Below are 25,550 nucleotides of genomic sequence, written 5' to 3'. Positions count from 1 at the left end.
CTATATAGCACACTAGCAACATTCCTTTTTTAGAGTAAAGCACAAAACAAATACATTCCTATTATTTTCTTATATCAATGTGTGTGTGTATTCAATTGGATACTATTGGGGCCAATTTAGGTTACTTAGGGATCGCCGAATTCAGACTTTGTCGTAAAAGAATCTTTCTTTATTTATTATCCATACTTGTATTTATTTAAATTAAATTATGAAAAAAAATTAAATATTTCAAAACTAGTAATGCTTTAGTGATTTTAAGTTTTTAACCATTAATATCAATCATGAAATACATATATTACTAGGATCAACGACTAAAATCACTAAAACATCAATATTTTATTAGTATACTTGAAATTTTACTAAATTATATCATCAAAATTTGTATTATTATTATTATTATTATATTATTATATTATTATTATTATTATTATTATTATTATTATTATTATTATTATTATTATTATTATTATTATTATTATTATTATAAACACAAAACACAATTATAATTAGGTAACTAAAGCATTGGAAAGAAATAGTCCTTGAAGGAACCAAATTTGATTCTTCAGCACTTGAGTATGTATGAGAATATTTTTGTTGGTACAAATATTGTCGTTCTCAATCACCAGATCAGCACCATCCACCATCACTGCCTGATAGAAAATAGAAGCAATATTAAATTCAGGCTTTTATTAGTCATAAAAAAATGTTGAGAAGTGGGAGAAGATTAAAATCATGTCATTTTTAGGATTCATCAGCTTAAGATTAAAACTTAATATTATTTAATTTCTATGATTATGGGTCATGAGCTTAATTTATTTTAGATAATAAAAACCTAATTAACTAACACGCCAGAAAAATGAAAAAAAAAATTATTTACCCTTTGTTATTTTTCTAATAATAAAAATGCTAACCAACAACTCATTCTAATGTAACAACTATTTTTGACAACTGCTTTAAATGGTATATATATATATATATATATATATATATATATATATATATATATGCATTTTAGTGAAGAATATGGGTAGGTCATGGAGTTTTAGAATAGAAGAATAGAGAATCATCATCAAAATTTATTATTGTTGGCTTTTAATTAGTCATTAATATTTAAAAATATGAGTTAAAATATTTTTTAGATTACTGAATTAAAAGAATTAGATTGATGGTTAAAAGTAATAATTAAAAATAATAAATTACAATAATCCTCTAATATTTTTTTTTAGAATATAATACACTATCAGAACTGTTATATCCAAATAATCTAAAATTCGATATTAAGTGAATGAAAAAAATCAATATAAGACAAATGAAAAAGAAAAAAAATTATAGAAAAATTAAACAAACTCAAAAAAAATTATTGATTGAGAGAACATGTTAAAAATATGGGTATAAAATATATTTTTTGTCCCTAAAATTTGACAACAGTTTTAAAAATACCCTTAAGTTTTATTTTGTTTCAATTTTGTTCCAAAAGTTTTCGATTTGCATCAAATATACTCCAACATGTTAAAATATGGGTATAAAATATATTTTTTGTCCCTAAAATTTGACAACAGTTTTAAAAATACCCTTAAGTTTTATTTTGTTTCAATTTTGTTCCAAAAGTTTTCGATTTGCATCAAATATACTCCTAACGGCTAAATTTTCAAAAAATTTAAGACCAATCTAACAATAATGCATGAAAATTATGCTTGATTTACTTGTGTTGAGGGTTGGTCTTATGAAATTGTTATTGAATTGGTCTTAAAGTTTTTGAAAAATTAGTTGTTACGGATATATTTGATGCAAATCGAAAATTTCTACGATAAAATTAAAACAAAATAAAATTTAGGGGTATTTTTTAAACTTTTGTCAAACTTTAGAGACAAAAAATATACTTTCTCTAAAAATATATTTATTTTTATGTTTTTTTTATTAATTTAAATTTTTTAAGAAATAATTTGAGGACAACTATTAGAAAGTCAGGTGATACATATTAGAGTGGCATTTTAGTGAAGAATATGGGTAGCTATTAGGACAATAGGCTAAGTGCATGACAACAGTATTTGAGCTATTATGTGGAGCTCACCAAGCTGGACAGAGTGAAAATAGTGTTTGAATGGACAAATGGTTTATTGGCATATATTGACAAAACATTGTAAGGAATATAATTTGTTAAGTCATCATGTGATGAGTGTCAAAGACATGACTTTGCAAAATATCATATATGTGGAATAATAATAAGATAAACTATACCTATTTTTTTTTTATTCCTAGAAAGATGCACACATGATATTATTAGTTTGGTCTTTTTGAAAAACAAAATTTTCATAAGTTTAATTTATTGGCTAAAAGATATGTTTGATGTCATTTATTGATGACTCCCAGAAAGATATTTGACATGGATTTAAGTTTTAAAAATACATATGAACATACTTTTTGGTCTGTAAAAGAATTATGTGAGATCTATGCATGATTGATTCTTTATGTTCTATAATAGTATTAAGTTAATTATTGATGTAAAATAATATATTATATTTTAGGATTCAAAATGAAGTCAGGGGTATCATTTATGATTAAACTTATTATTATTAAAAATTACTGTTTTAGCTAAAAAGTAAATAATATAAAAAAATAGCTTTAGATATTAAGTTGATATCAAAAGTTTTTTTTTTTTGAACTATATATATATATATTCAAGGGATTCAAATAACTAATCTAGTCTTATAATTAAATATTACATTTTATTTCCCTTTTTTCTCTTTCTATTTTAATTAACTTGGTGCATTTGGTGTCAATACTCAATATATAAACACTAGATCTTTAGATTTATATATATCTAAATTTCAATTTAAAAAAGGGTTAAAATTGAATATCTATATTATTGACATGAAATCTATGAGTTTGTGTACCATTGATAGTTAAGGGTACTTTTTACTTGTTAGTATAGTCCCTGTTAGAAGTACTGTTAGTGAGAAAAAGAAAGAACGCCAACTTTTTCATTAATTATTGGATATTATTTCACGAAGTAAACTTCCTACTTTTTGGACTTGATTGATTAGTTTGCAATTTGGATTATTGCTTACGGCCTATTATTATGCAATGATGATTAGGGTTATGCATGCATGATGATCATTGATTGGTGAGAGTAGTATCATTGTTTCTTACTTTTATTATTATTATTTTTTCTTGTATTCGGATCATATACTAATTATTTAGAAATTTCATGAAGAATGGGTCTCTAGCAAAGATTTCTTTTTCTATTTTGGGAATCAAATTTAAAACGAATTATTGAGATATATGTATAAGAATGTTAGATGACCAATTTTTTAGCGTACAAGAAGAGATTCACCTAGTGTTGATTTAAATACAAGACAAAAAAAATTCCTCGCTTTTTAAAGTCCACATTACTAATGTAAAATCCATAGAAAATTCTGTTGGAGAATTACCAACGGAAAATATATTGGTAGTTTATATGTTTGGATTGTGATTTGTCAAATTGGAGTTTGAATAAAAGTGATTTTATAGAATTGATTTTGGTTAGAAGTAAGTTTGTGTTAATATAATTTATGTTCGGCAATTCTCTATCAAAAAATACTAACAATACAAAAAATATACTATATAAAAACATGTAAGAAAAAAGTATAAAAAAAAAGTTAAACATGTATAAAAAAATAATATTATAATTTAATGTCATGTCCTTTTTAGCAATTATTTATCTAAAAGTGATTTTAACTAATATTATCCAAATAATATTTATTTTATCAAAATCAATTTTAGTATAAAGTTGTTAAATATAAATCATATTGACACAAACTCATTTCTGACCAAAATTAATTATATAAAGTCACTTTTATTCGAACTCCACAATCCAAGCACACACTTGGTAACTTGGTAACCTTGTCAAATTTTGAATCCTAATTTTTGTGGATTTTTTGTGAGAAAATCCATCAGTAAAGATAGAAGAATACGTCCATAAATCTGTCTATAATGGACTGTTCTCTGGTAGTGTGTTGATTACCTAACATTTCTTATTAAAATACTTACCACGTTGATAAATCTTATATTATTGATTGATATTGATGTTAATTAGCTTGTTGCAAAGAGAAGGAACTTTAACAAAAACGAATGATATAATAAATTTACAGCCTTTGGTTGCCTTCCTCTTTCTTTCGTAACTTGTCCTCATTCAATGGTTTGCTTCTTGATTTTCCCTTGCTTAGTCTTTTGGTTTTATTTGACTTTATGAGCCACCTTTTATTCCAAAACCCAAACTAAGTACTTAGGTTGTATGACTCTGTTGCTTACAGACATATGATAATACAAATATGCAATGAGATGAATTTTTATTATTTATTTATTTATTATATATACTTATGATTTCCTATGGTATTTCCCAACTAGACAGACTAAGGATTAATCAATTGCAGATCAAAATTCTATCTAATGGTTTGTCACAAACTAATAAATTAGTGCATACACAAGACAGATTTCAAACATCTAATATTTGCTTAAAATGACTAATGAATTAACCACTAAACCAACCCAACCCAACTTGATTTTATTATATATACTTAAGTATATAAATATAAATCTCTTGAGCAAATCTTTAAGGGTTTGACTTTAGAGTACTTAAAACCTTCATTTTATTGGGATGTAAATCTCCTTATTTGTCAAAAAGATATACTAGGTTCACAAATGATGGAAGAATATAATGAAGTACCATCCTACAATTACAAGTAGCTAGTTTTAGTTATAATTTTGTAGCTTTGTGTATTGTGTGAGAAATTCTTGGACTCTAATGTGAATGTTATATAAGGAAAGTGCTTCGAGTTAAAGCTTCGCACCATACCATCCAATCCAATTGCACTTTTTGAAGAAGCAATTTCGCCTTAGGTTTTTTACTCTTTTTTTTTTCCAATTCGATGTAGAAGGTAAACTAAATTCAAAATGAAGAATATTCCCTAGGCTTTTGAAAGGACAATATTCACTGCCCCCATATTGAATAACTTATGCAAAGAGGGACAAAAGGCTGGAGAAAAAAAAACTGAGCAAAACGTGAAAAATATTGAGCAAACCAAATTGAACATGTAAATTAACTCACTTGTGAAAAGGAACAAATATCTAACTAGATTACAAGAAAAACTTATCACATCTTGTCCACATAACTCAACAGGACTAATGCAGTAAACTAAGTTGAACTTATATTACAGATGTAACATATTAATAATTGTCTTAAGAGATATACCAGGAGAAGGGTGTGTAAAATATATGAAATGCAACATAAAGCTTTCATCATTATGGCTCTAGGAGAAACGTGTAACATATCTGCTAATTTCTACCATGACTTTCTAATCATTGTCATATTGATACTAACACTAAGATAATTCACCTTCACTACTGTCTACTCACTAGTATATGGATATTAAGGCACATGTACAACTGCATGCCATTCTTACCTATTTGTAGGGCAGGTAACACCCATTTCTCCCAACCCTTCAAAAGGATAATACAAGAAGGGTACTTAATGGAGAATATTTAATTAAAAAAAAGGACTAAAGAGTCAAAAGAAAAATACTTGGGGTTATGGTAAATTATGCTTAAAACTTTTCTTAAGCTCAACATTTTAACTCAACAAAATTGCAGATAATATCTCTCCCATGGTTTTCTCAGGCATGTCGCCTTCACTAACCTCCTCCATGGACTCGAGGACAGCAGCATCAAGTACCAACTTTCTCTTCGCGATCTCATATACATTTTCATCAACTGTTCCCCTAGTTACCAACCTGCAAGAGAGTTCATAATGAGAATACATACCAGTAGACCCATCAAATAATTTAGGGGTTTTAGACTTTTAGTAATTTCGTCAATGATGAGAGTGAAGGAATGAGATAACGGACACATACCGGTATATGGTTACAGGCTTCGTTTGACCAATTCTATGACAACGATCTTCTGCTTGTCTATCAATCTGTGGGTTAAAATCCATGTCATGAATTACAACTGTGTCAGCTCCCGTTAAGTTCAAACCTTGTCCTCCGGCTCTTGTCGATAGCAAGCATGCAAAAATGGAAGTATTGTTGTTGAATGTATCAACTATCGTTTGCCTTTCAGCCACCTGTGTACTGGCAATCAAAACATATAATTTTAAATGAATAAGGGGAACGCAGCATTTGGTTAGTTTGACAATCATGCACATTGCACACACCTCTTCAGAATCGGTGGAGAGAGATGAAGAAACAATTAAACATTCATTTGGTCTCTCATTAGATGAACCTAATATAGTAGTAATATATGAAAAGGAGCACGACCAACTCTGAGAAACTTTAGGATTAATATGACACATGGAGTTCTACCATTAATGTGACATGGGAAACATAGCCCAATTTCAGACAAACAATATATTATAGCGAGTTTACTCTCCATCAGTCCAGATTCAAAAGGATAATAAAATTGGCATAGTTTGAACTACTACAAAATTTGAAGCAAGGAAAGCCCTTTGGTTTATCTGGAAGGAATAAAACATAATATTCCCTAGGCAACTTTGTGATCCATAGAGTTGTTGTAGCAAAGGATAGTTTACAATACCAAGAGTTGAATGTGGTTGTAAATGATTGCACGTATGGCTTCTATTTGCTATATAAAACACGTGATCTTTATAAAGAAAGAGCTTCCCTTCTCAGACATGTTGAGAGATTGGAAACCTATGCTTATAGCTAACTCTCTTGGTTGTTTTGCTCTTATCCACTATTTTTTATTATTTTTCTCTTGATCTTAATGAAATTCCTCCTTCTAATAAAAATTAAAAAAGAGGCCATTTATAGATTTTATAGATTCTTTGAGGAAGCAATGCTAGCCAAAATGCACACACACTAGTGCATGACTCAGTTCTTTCTTTATATTGACTGCTGAAGATGTGACAAATAGTACTTCCTAGTTTGCATGACTCAGCCGGTTATTTTCATATCCTACTACCAAACATTAAACAAGTATAGAAACAAGAAGAGACGGCCAAAAAAGAAAAAAAAAGTATAAATCGAAGCAGAAACAGCTTCTAAACTGCTTTCTGAATTTTAAAAAATAAAACAAGAAAATAGAAAAATATTTATGACATGTACATACAGTCATGCACACAACATTTATAGACAATAACTACGGCAGTGATGGATGTTTCATTTCAAATAATAGCACAAGCTTCATTGCTGCCATGAAACCGATCACCACTTAAAGATATATGTAGCCCAAAAAAAAAGAAAACCAAAAACAAAATAGATCGTAACAAACAGGAAATGGCACTTATTATGTATCTGTTTCCACCAAATCCATCATTCCACTTATAATCCAAATATTCATTCCATTTCAACGCTTTTACAACAACACTTCTTTCACATAATATTAAACTACAAAAAGAAAATACTAGATTGCATGCATCCTCATTCTGATCAATTATTTTCTTTATTTGCATTTATTTTAAGTCACAAACAAAATATTCCACAACACAAGCCAAAAAACACCTAATATTATATCACAGAAAAAGTTCAAATGCGAAAAGTAGCAGTACCTTCCATCAAGTCGTTTGTAGGTCAATCCAATGACATCTAAGGTCCACTCCAATATGTCAAGCATTGACGTCCATTGACTAAAGATCAAGACACGATGACCCTCCTTCTTTAGTGAAGGAAGAAGCTCTGCCAAGGCCTACATTATCCAGAGTGTTGCTCAACTTCAGCAGACAACTATGCCAGCCATGTATAGTTGGAGATTATAAAAAATATAGACTCTTAAAGAAATGAAGAATCATACCCCACATTTTGCAGAAAGCATAACATGGTTTTCGGAAAGTATCCCTTTTCTATCATTGACACCATAGTGAAGTAAAAGCTGCAAATAAGAAATTTACAGCTTGAAATTTAAACTAGCACAACAAAAGAAACAGAAACAACCAAAAAGGAAAAAAATGAAACTTGTTAGTTAACATCATGTAAAAGCTTGTAAACAAATAAAACCAATCATATGCAATCATTTAGCATAAACTTCCTTTCGTTTAGACAAAAAGCACAGGCATTAGGCACAATCATCTTGTAGGCCAAACTTGTTTCCACAAATGTTTGTGCAACACATATTGATAGCCAGAGTTCACAAGGAACTGACCAGCACTACTCAGGTGAAAATGATGACAGAGAATGTTAGGCAGCAGTCAAAACAATGAGTTGTGGTGGATAAAAGAATAGTTAAGAAAAGATTAGAAGAAACCATAACCCACATAAAGTAGTCTGGTAATGTCAGGCAGATCAATCAAGGCTCTAGTTAAAATGTCGGCAAAACAATAGATATAGGTATTGATTTGAGAGGAATTTAGGATTCAGATATAATAAATTACTAATTATATTGTGTCTCCTTCTCTTGGATAATCAAGAGGCTATTAATGGCTCTTTCTCTCTTGTGAATCTATTACAGATAAGTGGCATGCACCTTTTATGATCCGAATAGATCAAGTCTCCTTACTATAAGTAGTTATGCACTGTTTGCCACTTTTGTGGCCCATGCTCCAAAGTTGATCATACGAACTAAATTGGGGTTGATCTAACGTGGTTAGATTTTCTTGTAAATAGTATGAAACAAACACTTGAAGATGCTAGCAAAGTGAGGAAATGCATGCCCTTGGTAGAAGATTTACCCGGTGAATAGAGAAGTCGTTGTAACTTTTAAGTTCCTCTATAACTCTGTCTAAAGTACATTCAAAACCAAAAGCACCTATTGGATGCAACTTCCTAGCAAAGCGAATGACATCGTCATCATTATAGATTCTCCGTATCAGCAAGGGATGGTTAGCAATCTGGAACGATAGTACAGAAATAAATAAATAGAATGCTATATTAATGTCAAAAGTTAACTGTCTATATTATAACTCAAAAAATAAAATGTAATCTAGCACCTTTCTGAACTGAACAAAGTAGTTATTTATTTGTCGGCGTGGAAGAGCTTCAAGAACAGATTTGGTGTTAAGCTCAGAGCACTTGGCTATCCGAGCTTGTGAGACAGCACGATACTCCTCAATGGCTTCCTTATAAGCATTTTCCTGTTGCTTTTCCATTACAACATATTCAACCTGCAATAACAATATTAGCCTGATTAAACTTTGCATTACATGACAAACATACCATAAAATCAAGGTTATATTGGTAAAAAAAAAAATTAAAACTCAGTGAAATAAGCATGGTGGGTGAGATATACATAGACCCTAGTAGTGATGTGAACATGAATATGGGTAAATCAATAAGGTTTTTCGAATCTTTATTTTCTTTCTATTTCTATATTTTACTATATGAGTTTAAATTTTTCTCCATTTAACAGATAAATGCGTTAAATATCAATAGCAGAGGGATCTCAATGTCTTGGATGGTAGCACTAATACAGTTTCTTCTTTTAATCTCTAGCACCATATTACATACCTTCTGTATTTTAGGAACAAGCTGCTGCATCACATCAGATTTCAAACGCCGCAAAATAAATGGCCCCAATATAGACTTCATACGACCGATTAAATCTCTATTGTCTGGATTGAGCAGCTTTTTTAAGTCAACACCTTCAGTAGCAAAAATATCAGGCATCATAAACTCCAACAACGACCATAACTCCTGCATAAATTCATACTTACTTCAGCAAAAAAATTATTTTATATATCTTTAGCTAGAAAAATACCAATTAGGGTGCTTGTCCAAATAAAAGAGTTGCACACTCCAACCAAATGCACCAAAGTACACTTTTCGGTTTAGAAACTAGAAATATAACTTATCCTGTGCTCAACGCACAATACATTTCATGGAAGTTTGCATTATGTGGCCTATAAACTTCTAGTTTCCCACCAGCATTCAGGCCCTATTACCAAAGACCAACTACTCTGGCTCGATTCGTGGTTGGAAAAGAATTCTAGGATTCTTAATTATTCCTTTCTGACTATTGATTTCATTGAGATAAGGTTAATGTTTGGCTTCCCTTTGGTGCTCAGCACATGGTCATTTTAATGGGGTTTACTTAGCTGACATTCAAAGGCATTGCAATGTTTTGAGTGTTTTTACATAGTAAGCACAGATTCTGGGATAAAAGAATTTATTTTAAGATGTTACAAATTGGAGATAAGTTTCTGCTATACAAATTGGGATCCTTTTTTTTATAAAAAAAGAGAATTAAAATAAAATTCATTAAGACATAAAGACAAGAACAAGGATAAAACCGTATCAAAATATTTTCTTAATCACCCTAAAACCTCTGATTTCGAGATGTTTGGAATATAACTAGGTCACAGAGGCTTTAAGAAGCAATGCCACTTATTTCCCCTTTCTAACACAACCTCCAAGAAAAGGAAAGGTATATACTAAACATTCCCCTTCCATACTTTCCTCTCTTAAATCTAATTTAATGAACATATAATGCTCTTAATGTATCCAAAGGATTGTTTTGTTCAGTAACACGAAACAGTTAAATGGACAGAAAATCAAAAGACAAGACTTTGGCAATGACATTCAATTAAACAGAATGCGTACATGTAAATCGTTCTGAAGTGGTGTCCCAGTCAACATCAATCGTTGGTTTGCATTCCGTGCAACAGCCATCAAATTTTTCCACCTAAAGCTATTTTTGTCCTTCAAAGCATGAGCTTCATCCATTAGCACGCAGCTCCACCTCCAGCGCTTCAATATTTTACGATCATCTTTCTGCTGTGGACTAGAGTGAATATAAATTATAAACATGTAGTTAACACTGGAATATTTTGTAGAAATGGCATCTCTGTGTAGACAAACGAACCTGTGCCGTTCAAAAAGTGAATAACACACAAGAAGAACATTAAATGGAGGAGGCAACCCTGCCTTCGAGAGGGAGTTCAACTCCTTGCAATATGATGCTCGTCCAGCCCCATGGTATTGAAGAGTAGAAACTGACGGGCACCACTTCTTTAGTTCCCTTTCCCAGTTTTCCAAAACAGAAGCAGGACATACTATGAGATGTGGACCAGGATCATTATGCAAGTGATTCAACAAAGTTAAATATGTAATGGCCTGGTAGACAATAACAGATTTTACTCAAATAAGTCAATGATTAAAAATAAAACTGAAGGCATAATCAAACCAAATGGACAAGAACATACCTGAACAGTTTTGCCCAGCCCCATTTCATCTGCCAATATGGCTGTGCCATACATGAAGATCAAATGTTAAGAATGAGACTCATCACAATCAGCAAATAATCTCTAATGCACAAACTCATGGCATAATTACCATAAGAAACATAAAAGCAAATAAAATAACTTAAATTTTGGACATGATGAGATGAAACAAGTCACCAGACATTACATAATTAAGGTCCAATAAGAAAAAATAGGGAAACAAGGGGAAAAATTTTCCTATGATGAGGTTTTGGAGGAAAAGAGAACAGGGATAAATTATTTATTTTTAACAAATTATATTCTTAAATTAGTATGTTTTACACTTTTACAATACAATAAGATAGAATAAAATGATTAATCATCACAAAACCTTTCTTCTTTTGTCTTCTTGGATAGAAAAAAGAAGATCAAGACAAAACCTTCAAAATCGTCAAGATTTCTACATGCATTCCCCCCTCATGCAACCAATCATCCCCTTTGAGACAAGCATCATGCAAAAAATTTAAAAAAATGTAAAAATGAAACATCTTCAAAGCAATGCATACTTCCGATAAAGAACACTCCAAAACCCTACGACTTACCTCCTCCAATCCGCTTCCGATACAGTAGAAGCAAGAAGTTGACACCAACAAGCTGATACGGCTTCAGCAGAGGTTGAAAATCCGAATCCTCATCCTCATACCCACACGCAACGTCTACATCGTCCTATTCAAAAATCAAAACCACACACACACACACAAACATAAAAAAACATAACTTTATATCACAAAAATTCCCAAAACCTAGAAATAAAAAACCAATGTGCCATCTTTTTAGTCTCTTTGAAAGCACACCTGAGTTACGATCCTCACTGAAGAAGACTCCACTTCAGAATACCTGTCGCATGCAGTCACCGACGACCCGAAAAGCTCCCCCTTCAGCTCCGCCGATATCTTTGCGCACTTGTGCAAAGCCCTACCAACCACATCACCTTCCATAACCTCTTCTTCCTCAATTTCCTCCGAAGAAGATGAACCTATTTCATACAATTCCGCAACATTCCTATTCCTATTCTGATTACTTTCCTCTTCCTCGCCATCTTCGTCGTCATCGTCGATGATGAACCGACGGCCACGATTCGGGGCTGCAGCTGCAGTGGAATTGTTGTTATCCACGTCAGCATCCTCCAGATCGTCCAATTCATCCGGAAAAGCTGCGGAAGCGCGAGTGATTTCAACGCAATCGTCGTCCTCGTCGTGGCAATTGTTGTTGGTGTTGTTGTAAGCGAAGGACTCGATGGGAGGAGGAGAAGGAGGAGTGGAGTTGGGTCTCTTGAGGATTCGTGAGGGCTTGAACTGTTCTTCGTGTTGGTCCCATTCGTCGTCGGAGATTTCATAGTAGTCGCGCTTCATTCTATTTCCGTGTTGCACTGTTGCGTGCCCTAAAGATTGGAACTTTGAAATGAAGCGTTTTGGGTTTATGGGAGGGAGAGAGAGAGAGAGAATAATCAGAGAGAAAGGAAGTGAAGGGGGAAAAAAGGGGGTTCATGAAAGCGACGAGGGCTGGACTTGGAAGCCATACACATGGCGCTTCATGGCAAATTGGCAATCACTCATTACTTGTTAGTACTTAGTTCCCCAGTTTTTTTCTTTTTGTGTTAATTTTTTCCAAGAAACTGAAATATAATCTTTTTTTTAAGACTATTTTTTTAACCAATCTGGTTAGTTAACAAAAGTATTTCTACAACTTAAGACAACTCTTGTTTATGATTGTGTTTAATGAAAGTGTCTTTAATGTGTTTAATGAAAATATTTTTTTATAGCTATGTCTAATAGAAATGTTTGTATATATGTATTTCATAGATGTATCTCTTTATATATGTATTTAAAATATAATAATTAATTATTATTAATATTAAGTTAGCAGATAATATATTAGTATCCTATACTTTTTTTTTTAACCTAAAGTTGGTGGGTTTTTCTTTACTAGTAAGGCATATATACTCTCCAAAAAGACTTTGATAGCATTTGATTTTTCATTCTTTCTCCTTTAAGATTTTTTTTCATTTTTCGACTACACACCGTTAGATGAATACCTTTAGTGTAGTGTTTTTGGGAAATCCTCATCTTTTATTATGTTATCCTACTTTTGTACATCTTTGTATTTCATTTTTCAATAATTAATGAAATATAACCTACTGTTACGTAGGTAACCTGAGATAGGTGGATTGGGCTTGAAGGATTAGCCCAAACGCCAAAAGAATGTGGTCTCCGACTTGATTTGCGTCTGGGAGTCGCCGTCCGATTTGTGTATGTGAATGAATGGAGGGTGGTACCTACAAAGATACTCCGATGCCTAAGTCAACAAGGGGTTAAGCAGGTTTAGAGAGTATTGGAACTTGGAAATACCTAAGGCGTGTCAGGGTATTTATAGTGGTAATCCAATAACCACCGTTGTAGTAGTTCCACTTTTCAAAGTGGATAATCGTCCCTTTATTTTAGGGTAGTTGAGATATGGCTCCTAGAAGTGGGTTGAGAGATTTTAGGGACAATTACTTATTTGAATAAGTGTTATCTGTCAGCTATCTCTCGAGCCCGACTTCTTTGGGATGGAGTCTGTGTCGAATCCGACCTCTTCTGAGGAGGTCGGTGGATAGCGAAAGCCAATCTTTGGATTTAAGCCTTTTGGTTTATTTAGACCTAAGCCATAGTGTTGGGTCAGGTATGAACAGTGTCCCTACTCGAGTACGATCTCTTTTGCTTACGAGTTGGATTTGAGTATTGAACTCGGGTCTGCAGCCGACGTGATTTTAAAACCGACGTAATTTAAATTTCTCAACCGTCGTGTCTAATCAAACGTCGCGTCCGTTGGGAGTTTCGCATTTACACGTGGGAGTAGTTACATTGGTAACGGCGCGTTTCTTTAATGATCGCGTCAATTTATCTTTATGCCACTGGTGTGTTATAAATACTTTTCCTTATCTTTTCTCTGTTTTCTTTCATCTTCTGAAGTTTCTTGCTTACACTCTTTGCTCTTTCTTACTCAAAAGAAAAAACCTTAAGCCTTCCTTCTCGGAGTGCTTCGTTGTCGCCGTGTCTGTTTCTCCTCACTTTCGCGGATAAAGGTTAGTTCTTTCTTCCTTTGTCATTTAAGTTGTGCTTTTCTTTACATGTCGAATGAGTTTTTTGCATTTTTACGATTCTCTGTTTGTATTACTAGTACCTTCGCGCGTTTGGTTGTGGGTCTAGCGATTTTTCTTTTTTAGAGAAAGGTTGCTTTGTCTTGGGGAAGCCTTGTTTTTTATGCCTTTTCATTTTTCTTTGTAGGTCTTGTCACTTTTGTATCTACTCCTTCTTTTCTAAAAAAATGTCTTCCTATATCTCTGAGTCCCTTTCGAGATGGGTAGACGATACAGTATTGGAGGAAAATCCTTTAGTAGACACTGACTATATTACCGACCTCCGCACCCACCATAGGATTTGTGGCACTAATGTTGACGAGCCCAAATATGAGTTGATAGCCCCGAATCCTAAAGACCGGGTTTGTTTTGGGAATACTACTAATGCTGACTCTCATTTTTTCTTTATGTATGATTGCCTCTTCTTGGTCCCTTGCATATTCTGCCACGAAGTCGGTGAGGCATTGAGTTTTAATTGTCGTCCGAGTTTCATACCTGAGGTCGAACTCGGATAGCTATATAGCCCATTAAACAATTCTACCCGCAATGCCTGTTTTTTGAAGAATTTGCTTCATAGGCTGGTTCGTTCGAACTCTTGTTGTGTGAGCTTGAAAATAAGGTCATAGCCTTCGAGATGCCACTATTAAGGCATACACAAACTTCTCGAGTTTTTGGTACCTTAACTTGGGGCCTTGTAGAAGCTTGCTAGTGAAGTACACTGGATGCTGTCCGACCTCATCTTCCCGTATTAGGGCTGATGCTACAGCCTTGTCAGTTACGGACAAATATAGGACGAGTTCTTCTCCAACTTTAGGTCGGGTCAGAATTGGAGGTTGGTTTAAAAACCTTTTGAACTACTGAAAGGCTTCTTCGCATTCAGTAGTCTATTCGAATTGGCATCATTTTCTTAGTAAGAAAAAAAGTGATAGGGATCTTAATGCTGATCCTGCCAAGAATCTGGAGAGAGTTGCAAGTCGGCCATTTAGCTGTTGAACCTCCCTCAAACAAGTCGTGCTTTCCATTTCTAGGACTGCTCTACACTTATCGGGGTTAGCTTCTATCCCCCTTTGTGTTAGCATGAACCCTAGAAATTTTCCAGCCTCTACAGCAAAGGGGCACTTTGCGGGATTTAATCTCATCCCATGCGTCCTTATAGTGTTGAAGACTTGTGAGTGATCGGTCAAGAGGTCGGCCTCGTCCTTGGTTTTTACTAACATATCGTCTACGTATACTTCCATTAGATTCCCAAGGTGAGGTTCAAATACCTTATTCATCGGTCTTTGATATGTGGCTCCTGCATTTTTTTAACCCAAAAGGCATAACCACATAGCAATAATTTGTCCTAGGCATGATGAAAGATGTTTTTTCTTGATCCGGCTTGTACATCAGAATTTGGTTATATCCCGAGTATGCATCCATGAACAACAAGTATTGATAAACCGAGTTAGAATCTACTAGGGTATCAATATTTGGGAGTGGATATGGGTCTTTCGGACACGCCTTGTTCAGGTCCGTGTAGTCGACGCACATCCTCCACTTGTCGTTTTGTTTCTTGACTACCGCCACATTTTCCAGCCAAGCTGGGTATTTGACCTCTCTGATGAAGCTGACTTTCTAGGAGGGCTTGTATTTGTTCTTCCACCACTTGAGCCCGTTCAGGTCCGAGCTTCCGTCTTCTCTGTTGATCAAGTCGTGATCCAGGATAAACTGACAGTTTATGCGACATGAGCTCGGGATCTATCCCTGGCATATCGGATACTTTCCAGGCGAAGAGGTTGGAATTCTCTTGCAGGAGCCTTGTAAGCTTCTACTTCAAGTCTTCTTACAGGTTGGCTCCTATGTTGGTATTCTTTCCTTCCTCCTTCCCGACCTGTACCTCTTCAATTTTTCTCCCGGGTTGTGGTCGTAACTCTTCTTTAACTCGGACTCCTTCGAGCTCAATGGTGTGAACCTCCTTGTCTTTTTCTCTTATGTTTAGGCTTTCGCTGTAGCACTTTCTCGCCAACTTTTGATCTCCCCTGATGGTTGCAATTCTCTCTGGTGTTGGAAACTTCATGCAAAGATGGGCGGTAGATACCACTGCTCCAAGTTGATTTAGGATTGTTCTGCCTATTAAAGCATTATAGGCTGAGCCCACATCAACGACTATGAAGCCGATGCTTAGAGTCTTGGATTTTATCCCTTTTCCAAAAGTTGTATGTAGGGGTATAAATCCCAGTGATTTGATGGGTGTATCCCCCAGCTCGTATAGGGTATCAGGGTATGCCCGTAACTCCTTTTCATCCAATCCCAGCTTGTCAAATGCTGGTTTGAACAAGATGTCAGCCGAGCTCCCCTAATCCACCAGGGTTCTGTGTAGATGAGTATTGGCGATAATTATGGTAATCACTACCGGATCATTATGTCCGGAAGGTCGGGCTATTCGCTTCCGACCTGGTAGACTTCCTTCAGGTGTCTCTTGCGAGATGACTTTGTGAGACTTCCTCTAGCAAACCCCTTGAGATCATATGTATGTGCCTTTCCGAGGTCTGTGGTGGTGGATCTCATCAGTCCTCTTCGTCTCGCTTCCTCTTGCCATGATGGTCCGACCTTTCCATGAGATATCTATCAAGCCAACCTTTCCGGGCCAACTTTTCTATCACATTCTTCAGGTCGTAACAATCATTTATTGTGTGACCATATAGCTTATGGTACTCAGTATTCACTACGACTTCCCCCCTTCTTGTTCTTGATGGGCCTAGGGGGAGGTAGTCTTTCGATGTGGTAAATTTTTCTATAGACGTCGACGAGGGAAACTCGTAAAGGGGTGTAGGAGTGGTATCTCCTGGGCCTTTCAGCCCCGACTTCTTCTTTTTTCTTGGGCTCCCTCTCCTTCTCCTTCGACATGTATGTGAGTGTTCCCAGGTCGCCAGCTTGGTTCTCGTAACTATGGTAGCGTTGGTTTTCAGAGACAAGACACAGAGACATGGACAATACATGTTTAAAATGTGTTTGGAAGCAGAGACATGGACACGGAACACATTGTCGAGACAGTTTTTTATATTTTTGTATCCACTCTTTTAAGAAGGACAATGATGGACACGGAATTTGAGAGAGTGGACACGTACTTTTTTATAAATTTTGTTTTTCTTTTTATCCATAAATATTTTTTATTATTCCACTATTATCCCTTCTTATTTTTCCTATAATTAGTCTTGGAATTTTTGAAAGATAAAATTAATCTTTTAAAATGCTAAAAAATAATTTATAAATTGTAATTGATTTTATATAATTTAAAGAAAAATCAGTTTTTAGATAAAAAAATAGTTTTCTAAATAAAAATAGATTTTTATGTGGAAAAACAAATTTTTTTTCATATAAAAATAGATTTTTTTATACTGATTTTTTATTTAAAATTAATCTTGCTTATTAATATAAATAAAATTTTTTATTAATAAAACTCGGATCTATTTTTTTATTAATCTTAACCATATGTATTCATACACATTAATAATAAATTTAAAAATAAAATAAATATATTCATAATTTTTATTTTAATATAAATACTATTATATATTTTTAATTAAAACTTTTGGTCTCTTTAAACATTTTTTCAAGATTCGTCTGTACTCCTACGTACTCTCATTTCCTATTAAATTAGTTTGTACTTGATGTAGAAAAGTTGAAATTATGTGGTTATTTTAGTCATTTCATATAATATTTTAGTTTTGTCCATGTGTATCCAAATGTAATACTGGACATTACATGAGTGTCTTGTATATCGTATCCAAACACAATACACAAACAATAATTTTTAGTGTCTCTGTCCTATTGTCTTTGTCTCAGTATCATGTTCTGTTTTGTCCTGTCTCTGAAAACAAACGCAGCCTTGACGTTTTCCTCCATGTTGATGTACTTTTCGACTCTCTCTTGTACATCACTTAGAGAAGTCGGATGCCTTTTGGAGATGGACCGGGAGAAGGGGCCTTCTCAGAGTCCATTCACTAGGTCCATAATTACTACTTTTGTAGGCAGGTCTTGAATTTATAGGCACGCTTTGTTGAACCTTTTCATGTAGTCCCTCAAAGGTTCTTCGACCTCCTGTTTTACCCCCAGGAGACTCGGTGCGTGCTTTACTTTATCCTTCTGGATTGAAAATCGCATGAGAAACTTTTGCGAGAGGTCGTCGAAACTGGTAATCGACTTGGGGGGGGAGGCTATTGAACCACTTTATCGCTGCCTTTGTAAAGGTCGTCGGAAAGGCCTTACAGCGAGTAGCATCAGAAACGTCGGCCAGGTACATCCAACTTTTGAATTTGCTCAGGTGATGCTTTGGGTCAGTAGTCCCATCGTATAGGTCCATGTCGGGGCTTTTGAAGTTCTTTAGAACTTTTGCCCTCATTATGTCCTCACTGAACGGGTCTTCTCCCCCTAAGGGAGAGTCTTCTCGATTACTGTGAAAGCTTTGACCTCAGAGATTCGATTCCAGCCTTAGGAGCTTTTCTTCAAGCTCCTTTCGTCTCTCGACCTCTCTTCTCAGGTTTCTCTCCGCCTCCCACTGTCGCTTTAGTTCCTGTTCTAGTTGCTCCAGCCATCTTTGGTGGCCGTGGAGCAATCCCATAAGGTCTGTCGCATGAGACTGTCCTACTTTTCCTGGTTTGTGCACTTCAGAGGAGATTCTCTTGGGGTCTTTTACCCCTGAGGGGCCTTCTATGTGCTGGTTAGTCGCTCCTTGCATAGTGACTATGGCTCTGTCATTGTTACCAGCGTCTTGGTTTTCTTGCTCATAATCAGACACTGTGTTTCTGTCTTCGTTTAGGTCGTTCACCATTATGGATTGATTTTCCAGGTTCCTGGCAACGTCGCCAATGTTACATAGGTAACGTGAGATAGGTGGATTGGGCTTGAAGGATTAGCCCAAACACCAAAAGAAGGTAGTCTACGACTTGGTTTGTGTCTGGAAGCCGCTGTCCGATTTATGTATGTGAATGAATAGGAGGTGGTACCTGCAAAGACACTCCGATGCCTAAGTCAGTAAGGGGTTGAGCAGGTTTAGAGAGTATTGGAACTTAGAGATATTTAAGGGGTATCAGGATATTATAGTGGTGATCCAATAATCATCATTGGAGTAGTTTTTCAAGGTGGATAACCGTCCCTTTATCTTAGAGTTGTTGAGATATGGCTCCTATAAGTGGGTTGAGATATTTTAGGGACAGTTACTTATTTGAATAAGTGTTATTTGCCAGCTATCCCTTGAGCTCGACTTCTCTGGGATGGAGTCTGTGTCGAATCCGACCTCTTCTGAGGAGGTCGGTGGATAGCGAAAGCCAATCTTTGGATTTGGGCCTTTTGGTTTATTTGAACATGGGTCATAGTGTTGAGATAGGGTATGAACACGTATTATCTTTGGAAAAAAAATAAGACATAATAAATAAAGATATAAAAATTAATATTTTATATTTTATTTTGTGATAAATTATATATAAAAAACAAATTATAAAAGTCTATTTTTTTATTACATACAATTTAAAAAGAAAAATATATTGATAAAAAAATAATTATGAAAATCAGTAAAAATAATAAATAATAAAATTATGTTGTATTTTTATTAATTTATTTTGTATTTTTTGTTAAAAAAAACATAAAATACATTAATTTAGTATCTTAAAATATTATATATATCATCAATCAAATATAATTTTATATTTTATTGTCTTATGTATGTAAATAAACGTAATTTTTGGAACAATGTTATCTCTCTCATCTTGTGCTTGTAAAGTACATGCAATCAAAGTTAAAATAAAGCAATGATAGAAACAACAATGAAAATAGATAGTGATAGAAACAATAATTTTTGCCACACAAAATAACTATAAAGTTGAAGAGAATAATTAATATTTTAGTGTTATATGAAAATTAACATGGACTAACTAACCAATACGAGAAATTAAAAGGGTAAAAAAAGAAAATAATTTAAAAATTATTTATTTATTTATTATTATATTCAATCTTTTAAAATAGAATATGTGATCCCAAAAACTTAAAAATAGATTCAAAATTTAATTTCATAACCTAAATTGTAATTGTATTAAAAAAAAATTAATATCTAGATAATTTGCATGTTATTCATAATAACAAAGAACAGTTAAGTTTGAATAGTATGGTCTCTTTATACTCACCTAAAAAATTGCGGATCTGAATCGTTTTATCTTTAGAAAAAAAAAAAAGTTTAAAGTAGCCTATGAGATTAATCTATTACATTTAAAAATTTTCCAAGATTTTAATTACAATTGAATGACCTGACATGTTCCTTTCATACTGGACTGGAAAATACGATGTTGTTTTTGTTTGTATGTTAAATATTTGATGAAACGACATCATTAAATAACGCCTTTTTATTAATAATTCAGTGTAAAAAATAAAATAACGCTGTTTTTGTCTAATCTAAGATAGAAATGTGCAATTTTTTTAATCTTAGAGATATATATAGTATAATTAAAATTTTAAAGATTTTCTTTAGTCTAAGTAATCGATCTCAAAAACAATTTAATATTTAAATAAAAAAATGTTTTTATATATTCATTTAAAATAAAAACATTTTTTCTTCTATTTTTGCATTTATTTTTTAATGATGTAGTATGGTTGTTTTTCCAATAAAAAAATTAAATGCCCATTAAACAGGGTTGATTTTATTTTCTTAATATTAATGACAATTATAAATTGGTCTTATTAAACAAAATATAATTAATGTGCATTATTATTTATTAGACGCCTATATTAAATAGGATTTAAATTAAATATATTCACTAAATTTAATTTTAATATATTATTGTTAATTTTAATTTTAGTTTTAGATGTGTATTTAATTATATAATTTTATATCAATAAAAATAACAATTATTTTAATTAATTGGGATCAGTCTAGTAATTAGCTTACTAGTTTATTTAAGTAAGTGTTAAGAGTTCGAATTGATACTGTGCATACAATAACCTATTGACCAACGACAAATATTTAAATAGAGTTCTGATCTGCGACAAATTAATCTTTGACCTGTCGAATTGAAAAATATTATGGGCCAACAAAAAAAATAACTATTATTTACATTAACTACGTAAGTAAAGTCATTTGAAAAGATATATGTGATTAGATGACGTGTAAAATGTTTTTATACCATCAATACAAGAAAATTAAACTCATATTAATTTAAAAATTTAATTTTGATACATAACGAGTGTAAATTAATTTTACATGTACATCCAATTATGTATTGATACGTGACGAAAATAACTATCTTTTTTATTGACCACATAGATGATCACAAAAGAATAAGATAATTAAACAATTGTATAAATTATTTTATATTGTTAATGTATTAAAGTTAAACTCGTTAATTTAATATTCTTCAATAAAATTATAAGCATATATAAAAATGTAAATTCTTAATTTCATACTATTTGAATATTAAATCTTTCTCTGTTATAGAGTATTCTAAATTACACAAGTAGTTAAATTACTGAGAAAATACTCAATTTTTTTTTTAAAAAATCACTCTTATCTAAATTAGTTCTCAATTTTTTTAATCAAATTCGTCCTTTAAATATTTTAAGTTAGTCACATACTCACATTAGTTCTTCTATTACATCCGATATTAATAACGTCAGAATTTGATGATACAAGTGTAATTACCCGTGCTATACACATGATAAAATTGAAATTATAATTTTAAATTATTTTGTTAAAATTAATTTGAATTATAATAATTTGACTAATAAAAAAAATAATGAGTTATGCATTGTTTGTTTTTTCTCAATTTAGTGTTAATTGCGTTAACTCTAAAATAGTTATTAACCGATTATAGTAATCTATGACCATAAATAATCTAGTAATACTTAAATCTACCAACAAATTGTTATATGTGTAAGAACATATCAAAATCAGCTGAAAATGAATAATAAATTATTAGAAAATTCTAATGTAAAAAGTTATCCAATAAATAATAAATAATTTAAACTCACTAAATAACAACTCAACATTATCCTTTGATGTCTACAAAATATATACCTGAAGCAATACTATATCAATGTTAGTATACAAAATTATATGATTAACGTAATTATAAAATTGTTTATCAGGAGAATAAAATAATACGGATTTTTATGATAATTCTAATATTCTCAAGTTATAAATGTACAATAAGAATGCATTATACATTACTCATTAACACCTAAAATTTGTCAATTTTTTAAATTGATAGTAATAAATTTAATTAAGAGATTTCGTTATTACTTTTTCATTATAAGCTCTGAAAAATTTCTCTATATACCACATTCAGTTATCTTTCAAGTGTCTGTAATCTTGTAACAGCACTGTCAGACTTTACTCGTTACTCTTGCCTTTATTTTCCAAACTTTTTCATTATATAATCTACCATAGGTAATACTGTTGATAGAATCGTAGGCCATTTGATATGAAAAATAATAAATAGAAAAAGAACTATGTCTGAGGTACGAATTTTTTAGATGATAATTAATTGTTACAATTCACTATTACTCACCATATATATATATATATATATATATATATATATTATATTATATATATATATATATATATATATATAAATATATATAATATTGTTACTCTATAGGAAGTAGATACAAATTGCTACGATCTTTTTTATTATATTATACAACTTAAAGTTATAGTACCATGTTATTATTAATTATAGATACTTGCTATAATTATATCAAATTTAATTATGACTCTAAATAAATAAAATAAATAATAATCAATATTATTTTTTTATATTTAATATTTACTGTAAATATAAAAAATAAAATAATTAATGAATAAAAATATAAGTAAAAAATAAAACATAATAATTAAAATTCAATTTGTTAACTAATTAATCTTGTGTTCATACATTATTATTATTGTTGTTGTTGTCCACTAATTAAAGTAGAAGATAAAAAACTATATAAATTGGTCATTAAAAAACACTCATTATCTAAGTTGGTTTTCATTTTTTTTTTAATCAAATTCGTCCTTTAAATATTTTAAATTAGTCATATATTCATATTAGTTCTTTTATTACGTCCGTTATCAATGATGTCAGAATTTGATGCTATGTCATATTAAGTAACACCACAATATATCTGTAATAGTCTTAATTGGCTACTAACTCAGTAAATTTATAAAATTAAATCAAATCAAATTTAAATTTAAGTCAATTTAAGATTAATTTAATTTAATTTCATAAATTTATCATATTAGTAGCCAATTAAAATATTATTTTCAGAATATTAAATAACAATGATAAATTTATCTTATCAAACAAGCTATAATTATTGTGCATTATTAGAGACCTATATTAAATAGGGTTTAAATTAAATATATTAATTAGATTGAATTTTAATACATTATCATTATAAAATACTTTTAGACCGTGCATTCAATTATGTAATTTCACATTAATAAAAATAATTATTATTTTAATCAGGTTAGGTCAGTTTAGTGATTAACTCACTAATATGTTTAAACAAGTATGGACCAACAAAAAATAATTAACATTTATCTTAATTACACAAATAATTATTTAAAAAACATATGTAATTAGATGTTGTGCGAAACATGTTATACGATCAGTGCAAAAAAATTAAACTCATTTTATTTTAATAATATAAGTTTGATATACAACTCAGCGTAAATAATTTTACATGTATATTCAATTATATATTATTACGTGACGAAAATAAATATATTTTTTATTGACGGCGTAAATAGTCACAAAATAACAAATATAATTAAATAATTGTATAAAATATTTTATACCTGCATCAAAATTAAATTTATTAACTTAATATACTCCAATAAATTTATAGGCACATATAAATATGTAAAATCTTAATTTTCATATAATTTGAATATTAAATTTTGTTTGTTATAGAGTATTCTAAACTACACAAATAGTTAAATTATCCCATAAATTGTCAAATTCAGCACTGAAAAATTATCGTTCTCTAAATTGATTTTTAAATTTTTAATTAAATTTGTTTTTCAAAAAATTTAAAATAATCACATTAATTTTTTTATTACTTTTGTTATTAATGACGTCAAAATTTATTGATATAGTATATTAAGTGATATTATAACATACTCATAACACTTCTAATTGACTGTTAATATAATAAATTTATAAAATTAAATTATTCTAAATCGAGGTTAATTTAAAATTAATTTAATTTAATTTTATAAAATTATTATATTAGTAGTCAATTATAATTATCCAAGTGTATTGTGATTAGTGTAAAATTTAGTCATTTAAACAACAATAATAATAACAAAAGACTTAATGTGATTAACTTAAAATTTAAAAAATAATTTAATAAAAAATTTGTTTAGAGACTAATTTAAAAAGTAAATAATATTTTATAAACGAATTTAACAATTTTTTCTAAGCAAAAACTACCCAAGTAGTCAAGTACCGTAGTTGACAAATGAATGAAGCAAATAGATGGCGCCATCGTAAAAATGAAAAGAAGAATGAACCAAATATATGGCGCCATGGAACCAAAATATATGGCGCTATCTCTTCACTGATAAATATGGTAGATTTTTCTTTTTATTATTACTACAGCATCTTCATTTTTTAAAGTTAAACATAAAAAGATAAAAGAAAAACAAGGAAAATGACTAATTAGCAACTACGTAAACCACTTTTAATAATAAAAAAAAATTATATATTTAAGTTTTTTTTATGAATTAAATTAAATAATAAAATTTAAAATAACACTGATTATAAATAATTTTTGTTATATTAAATAATTAATTTAATTAAACTGTATTAAAAAATTTAAATAACTTTTAAAAAATTACTATGTCCTAGTCAAATAGTCAGCGGTCAACTACATCTTTATAAAAAGGAAATAAAATAAAGAGAAAATATATTAAAAAATTTATGTAATAAATGAGAAAATTAATTATTTTGACTTATATAATAAAATAGTTTAATTTTAATATGTTGATAGTATAAAATATTTTATATAATCATTTGATCATATCCATTCATTTAAATAGTTATTCGTGTATTTAATATAAGAAGTAATTATTTATGTTGACACGATATTACATAATTAAATTAATATATAGTATTATTTTATTTTAATATTATATTAAAATTAAATTTATAATAAAACAAAAAGATAAAATAAACTACAAAATTCTATATTTATAAAAGCGTGTTGAAAATAATTAATTTACGACAATTT

General features: G+C 31.0%; 1 protein-coding gene across 2 annotated transcripts; it reads right to left on the bottom strand.

Annotated features, from left to right (window-relative positions):
• Positions 1-5,079: 5,079 nt before the first annotated feature.
• On the bottom strand, positions 5,080-12,735 carry LOC130955892 (protein CHROMATIN REMODELING 19). Of its 2 annotated transcripts, XM_057882888.1 has the most exons (12): positions 11,980-12,734; positions 11,728-11,851; positions 11,129-11,169; positions 10,789-11,039; positions 10,527-10,707; positions 9,435-9,620; positions 8,918-9,091; positions 8,660-8,818; positions 7,786-7,863; positions 7,544-7,680; positions 5,889-6,107; positions 5,082-5,768 (listed from the first exon to the last, which is right to left on the bottom strand). In XM_057882888.1, exons 1-12 carry the CDS (start codon positions 12,535-12,537, stop codon positions 5,609-5,611), a joined length of 2,268 nt encoding a protein of 755 aa, XP_057738871.1. In that variant the 5' UTR covers positions 12,538-12,734; the 3' UTR covers positions 5,082-5,608. The 2 variants fall into 2 exon arrangements, with proteins under 2 accessions (XP_057738870.1, XP_057738871.1); XM_057882887.1 differs by having other exon boundaries at positions 5,080-5,768; positions 10,527-11,039; positions 11,980-12,735.
• Between the last annotated feature and the right edge of the window lie 12,815 nt (positions 12,736-25,550).

The sequence above is a fragment of the Arachis stenosperma genome, chromosome 10 (assembly GCF_014773155.1).
Source record: "Arachis stenosperma cultivar V10309 chromosome 10, arast.V10309.gnm1.PFL2, whole genome shotgun sequence".
Classification (NCBI taxonomy): Eukaryota; Viridiplantae; Streptophyta; class Magnoliopsida; order Fabales; family Fabaceae; genus Arachis; species Arachis stenosperma.
This window is presented reverse-complemented; position numbering and strand designations above follow the sequence as displayed.